Source organism: Microtus ochrogaster, unplaced genomic scaffold (assembly GCF_000317375.1).
Source record: "Microtus ochrogaster isolate Prairie Vole_2 unplaced genomic scaffold, MicOch1.0 UNK52, whole genome shotgun sequence".
Classification (NCBI taxonomy): domain Eukaryota; kingdom Metazoa; phylum Chordata; class Mammalia; order Rodentia; family Cricetidae; genus Microtus; species Microtus ochrogaster.
In genome coordinates, this window is record NW_004949150.1 from 2,022,819 (window position 1) to 2,028,288 (window position 5,470).

Consider the following 5,470-nt stretch of genomic DNA (forward strand, 5'->3'; position numbering starts at 1 on the left):
ATCCGCCTGCCTCTGCCTCCCGAGTGCTGGGATTAAAGGCGTGCGCCACCACCGCCCGGCACTGTGTGCACTCTTTAAATAACCAACTGCCTACTACGAAACTGAGTTCACAATTTCATGCAAGTTTCCAATTTCAGTGTTCTTTCAGGATCAGGGTTTGACCATCAGAGGGCAACACCACAGCTTAGCATCAAAATAGGCAAGTTATAAAGCATTGGAAGAATGCATAAATTCAGAGATGGGTGCTAGAATGACCAGAAAGCCATCCTGTTAAATTTTTTAACCACCACCTTTATTCTGTTATTTTTTTTAGAACACAGAGGAAGACATGACTATTGTTTATTTCATTCTGTCTACATCCATAGACTTTGTATAGACATCTACGATCGAGCCTCTTTGGATGCAGCACTTGACAAGACAGACCCACAACAGTTCACATCTCTATCAGTAGTCCCACTGGTGCTGAAAACTTCTTGTCATGTAGTAGTATCAGCAAGCCTACTGTAAGGATGTATCACAGTACACAGCACAAATATCTGTGGTGTGGCTGGTGCATATAAACCTACTATGCTGCCATTGGGGGAGGATGAACAAATGGAATGGGAAGTGAAATAACTGCAACTTGTTACACAAATTATTAAACTGTCATACAATAACACAGTGTTAAAATGCAATAAAAAGCTTAACACAAACATGTACAATCTAGATTTAATAACAGTTCATTTAAATTGCATTTATCTGCTTATTATATTATACTATTCCTATACTTGTCATGCTGTTGATGGTTATTATTCTTGCTTATAAAATAAAGAGCTCATTGTAAAAGAGTGTGCTTTATTACAGTGACACCAGCTTCATGCATGTCATGTTTTCCTCATCTCCTTACTTGCATGAAGTAGGCACAATGCATAGTTAAGCTGCAGCATCTGCATTTGGTTTTTGTTTTGGTTTGGTTTGGTTTTTGGTTTTTCAAGACAGGATTTCTCTGTGGCCTTGAAGCCTGTCCTGGAACTAGCTCTGTAGACCAGGCTGGTCTCGAACTCACAGAGATTCGCCTGCCTCTGCCTCCTGAGTGCTGGGATTAAAGGCGTGTGCCACCATCGCCCGGCCCAGCATCTGCATTTGTGTGCAGGAAAGCTATGAGGAAAGCATGGTAACAAAAGCACTTAATGATGCTTCCTCAGAACATCAATAAACAAAGCAGGACTATAAATACCAAAGCTGACACAGACACAAGCAACTTCATTTCAACCTGAATCAAGATGTTATGTTAATGGCCAAAGAAAAACTGCCATAGGAAAAAAAGGAGAGTCTAACATTGGGTAAAGAAGACAGGATGAAGGGACAGAGTACCTGAGTGTGTCTGGTATAGGAACAGGTCCTGTTTAGCACTGATCAGCCAGGCTTCCTTGTGCACCATCGACCTTCAAAGGAAAATTAAGGCTTTTGGTAAAATGTCACCTACTGTTGCATTTTCTAAAAAACTGACTGCTTGAAAGGAAGTTCACAGAATAACCTCCAATAAATTTAACAGTTTGGACACCGGTTTCTTTGGATAATGAGAAAACAGTATCAGTGGATACAAACTCTTCTCATAGATAAAATGATTGTATGGGAATAATCTCTCTTTTTTAGAACGTTAGAAGCATTAAAGGCAACAGCAAACATGAATGGGCCTCATACTGAGCTAACATACACTAGATAGATACAGTAGATTCCTACACTAGATAAATAGATACAGTAGAGCTCTACAATACAGTAGATCACTTTCGAGCTGAGAAGAAAGAGAAAGCAAATCCAAACTTTGAGTTATATACCCATGTGTAGTTGTTAATATAAACACAATAAAATTAATTAATAAGCGATGCACTTTCAAGGACAAAAACAGCTAGCAGAGCAAGAATAAAGGTGCACATAGAAATCCAGAATCCTAATTTATCTGTGTCTCCAAAGAATGATGAAATATGAACTCTTTATGTCTTGATGAAGACAACTCCTATAATGACACAATGAGTCTCAGCAAAACTGCATCCTACAACACATGTGAGAGCTACATCGGCATTCTCCTTTGACTTAAGGACTAGTTCTTAAAATTCTGTACCATCCCTGTACTGAAACATTTGTGATGCCCATAGGTAAGACAGAGCACAATGCTCACTCAAGTGAAGGAAACCAAGGAGATGTAGGACACTTTCTATATTCTATTGGTGTACAATTGGAAAGATGAAGGCTAAAGAGAGTGGTATACAGGATGTTACGCATAATACAAGACACAGACAGATTTGTCTGCCCCACTTACTTACCTCCCTTTGTTAAATACTGAGAAACTAACATTTTGGGAACCTGAAACACAAGGAAATAGCTATGAATACAGGTCTACACATGAATCTCCTAGGCCAGGATATTGATGCTTCTACATCATCATTACTGTCCAAGCCTGGAATTTCTTTTATGTTGCCCAAGAAAAGATCTCATGGATGTTCATGACAAAATGAACACATGTAAAGTCAAATAAAGCCCAGGGCTTAGATTGAGATGAAGCTTGATTTAAATCCTAACATACTAGTGGACGTTGTCTATATAATCGCTTGTAAAGTAAAATTGCTGATTATGATAAATAAATCGGTTGATATCGGTTTGGTGTAGTGTTTTTTAAAGTTATTTTTGTAGCACTTATTATTATCATGATTCTATCTGACGAATATTTTTCACATTTCTGAATATCAAGAAAGAAATGGATGAGTCTTTTAAATAATTAGCTCTAAAACAGACCAATGTAGTCGCCTTCCACACGGCACTGCACAGTCCCAAGGCCATGTTCCTCCTGGATGGGAAAACTGAGAAAAACATATTGAAGTAAGAATAACCAGAATATTTCTTAGAATTCCAAACTCTTTAAGAAAACAATATATAAAAGTCAAATTAGCCAGAGAAACTGAAGCATATTGAAGGCATAGTAAGGTCATGGTCAAATACTTATAATAATACTAACTAGAGTCGTCAATATATAAGTCACATGCCAAATGCAGTGTGGGAATCAAAATTTAACTTACTCCCAATTTCTAGTTTTTTTTCCAAAATCTACTTTATGATGAGTAAAATAAAATCTATCAAAGATAAGAGTTAAAAACAGACAATTTTATGCAAATGAATTGAAGACACTAGAAAAAAACCATAGAATAGAATGTGGCTTCACTAAATACTCAGCCCAAGAAGCCAGGCCATAGCACACAATTCTTATAATAACCACAAAGGAAAATTAATCCACCTGGTAGAAATCAAAGTAAACATCTAGTCAAATTGTGGCTATATGACCTAGAGCATGTAGACAATGTTTTTAAAATATTTCATAATGGGACTTTGTGTGGCAAGGCTAGTCATACCTAGCTCTGGCTTTTATAAAGAAGGCCTGTTTCTTTGAACAGGGAGGGTGAGAAATAGATCTATTATAATTCTACACACCAAACTTGAAACTACATGTATGCACATGTAAAGCCTCATACATACATTCCCCATACACATGTAAACATGCATACACAACATGAACATCACAAGCGTTTTAAAAGGGAGTAAAGGATAACACGTTTCAGGTAAAGCATTCCTGGACATTATAGTCACAGTGATTAGGACATGGATTATGGATGTTAGTCACACAGGGATACAGGCTCAGCTCTGCTGCTTGCTCTCTGAAATCCTGTGTGCTCTGAAAAAAAAAATAATCATATGCACGTATCACATGATGATTGACTAACTTCAGTGCAGAGCACTGGACGAGCCTTGGCACGGGCCTGTGCCTTTAATAAACAGGGCCTACATGTTTTCACAAAAGGTTTTAGATTCTGATCTAATTTTTATTTTCAACTGATTCCCAATTCTTTCATCTTTTCCAGTGACTTTAAAGATAAGACAGCTAACTGTTGCACTTGACTTACATTTTTAAAAAGATCAGTCTATGCTTTTGAGGTTATGCTGTGGAAGAAAAGGGAAGCACACTCGTTCACAAGGAAACAGTAACAACAAAAACTACTCACCAGCTTCCTGTCTGCTTATTTACAACAGAACAAGGAGTAAGCCATTTGTCTCTGCCAGCTTCCAGGATCAATGGGCTGGATTGGAGGGCAGAAAAGAGAAACAAAGACAAAAAAAATAATAGCTTAGTGTTCCCAGTAAACACAGCTGTCAAAAAACTGAATGCTGTGAACTTTCTCCTCTAAGCCTAACCAGAACCACTGCAGAAGACTCAGTGAAGATGGTAACTTTCCTCCCGGAGAGTAGAGGTGCCCTCAGGGCCTATGCTTCCATCACTGCTAGTGGAGTTTTATCCCAAATTTCCCCTCGTCTCCATGATGGCAATGCTTTGTCTGCACAGTTATTGAGCATGTGCCCTCATTGTCTCCTTTTAAAAGCTGAACCCCAAATTAAGGCTGAGACAGATCCAAGCAGTGAAAATGGCACATTAGCTAAGGGTGTTCTTGAACTTTCTGTCCCCAGTAGAAGTCATTTTTTTTTTATTAAAAGAAGTAAAAAAAGAAGTTAAGCATTTCTTAATGCTAAAAACAGAGGGCAGAATAAAAAAGATAGAGAAGCAATAGGAAACGCCTCTAAGACCTTCAGGGGTGAAGAAAAAAAATTAGACACACCATTTGGACAGCATGCAGTTGGGTAAATAATGAGGAAATGGTTCTTCTGATTTATAAATCATCACTATGATTGCTGAATTTGTTGGGTGACAGCAGCTGTCTAGAGTGCCCCATGAACTCTGGTCTTCTCCCCAGCACAGATGATTTCATAGTAATGGTTTATACTCTATGCAAACATATATCCTGGCAGCAGTTTTTCCTCCCTCCTCTTCTCCCCACCGCCCCACCTCCTCTGTTCCTATCCTGCAATTCACTCCTCCTCTGTTTCTGTTTAGGAGGTGACAGGTCTCCTATGAGTATCAGCAAAGCATGCACACTAAGGTCCAGGAAGACTAAGCACCTCCCCATGTATTAATGGTGTAGGAGCTCCTTTTGTTTGTGTGTTGCATTCATTTCTTAATGAATAAAGAAACTGCCTTGGCCTGGTTGATAGGGCAAAACTTAGGTAGGCAGGGAAGACAGAACTGAATATGGGGAGGAAGAAAGGCAAAATGGAGGAGAGCTGCCATGGAGCGGCTGCAGATGGATGCTAGGAATTTTACCTGGTAAGTCACTGCCATGTGGAAATACACAGATGATGTGGGAGTGATTTCTTATTAATAAAGAAACTGCCTTGGCCCATTTGATAGACCCACCCGTAGGTGGGTGGAGTAAACAGAACAGAAGGCTGGGAGAAAGAAGCTGAGTCAGGAGTCGCCATGATTGTACCACTCCAGACAGACGCAGGTTAAGATCTTTCCTGGTAAGCCAGCTCGTGGGCTACAAAGATTAATAGAAATGGGTTAGATTAATATGTAAGAGCTAGCCAATAAGAGGCTGGAACTAATGGG

General features: G+C 39.1%; 1 protein-coding gene across 1 annotated transcript in view; it reads right to left on the reverse strand.

Annotated features, from left to right (window-relative positions):
- Pkhd1 (PKHD1, fibrocystin/polyductin) overlaps positions 1–5,470 on the reverse strand; it is a 430,053-nt gene that overhangs the window by 407,222 nt on the left and 17,361 nt on the right. The window contains exons 7-10 of the mRNA XM_005369574.2: positions 4,032–4,106; positions 2,773–2,837; positions 2,304–2,343; positions 1,354–1,424 (exon numbers count right to left, since the gene is read on the reverse strand). Of these exons, the coding sequence (XP_005369631.2) occupies positions 1,354–1,424; positions 2,304–2,343; positions 2,773–2,837; positions 4,032–4,106 (251 nt within the window). The remainder of the gene's footprint in view (positions 1–1,353; positions 1,425–2,303; positions 2,344–2,772; positions 2,838–4,031; positions 4,107–5,470) is intronic.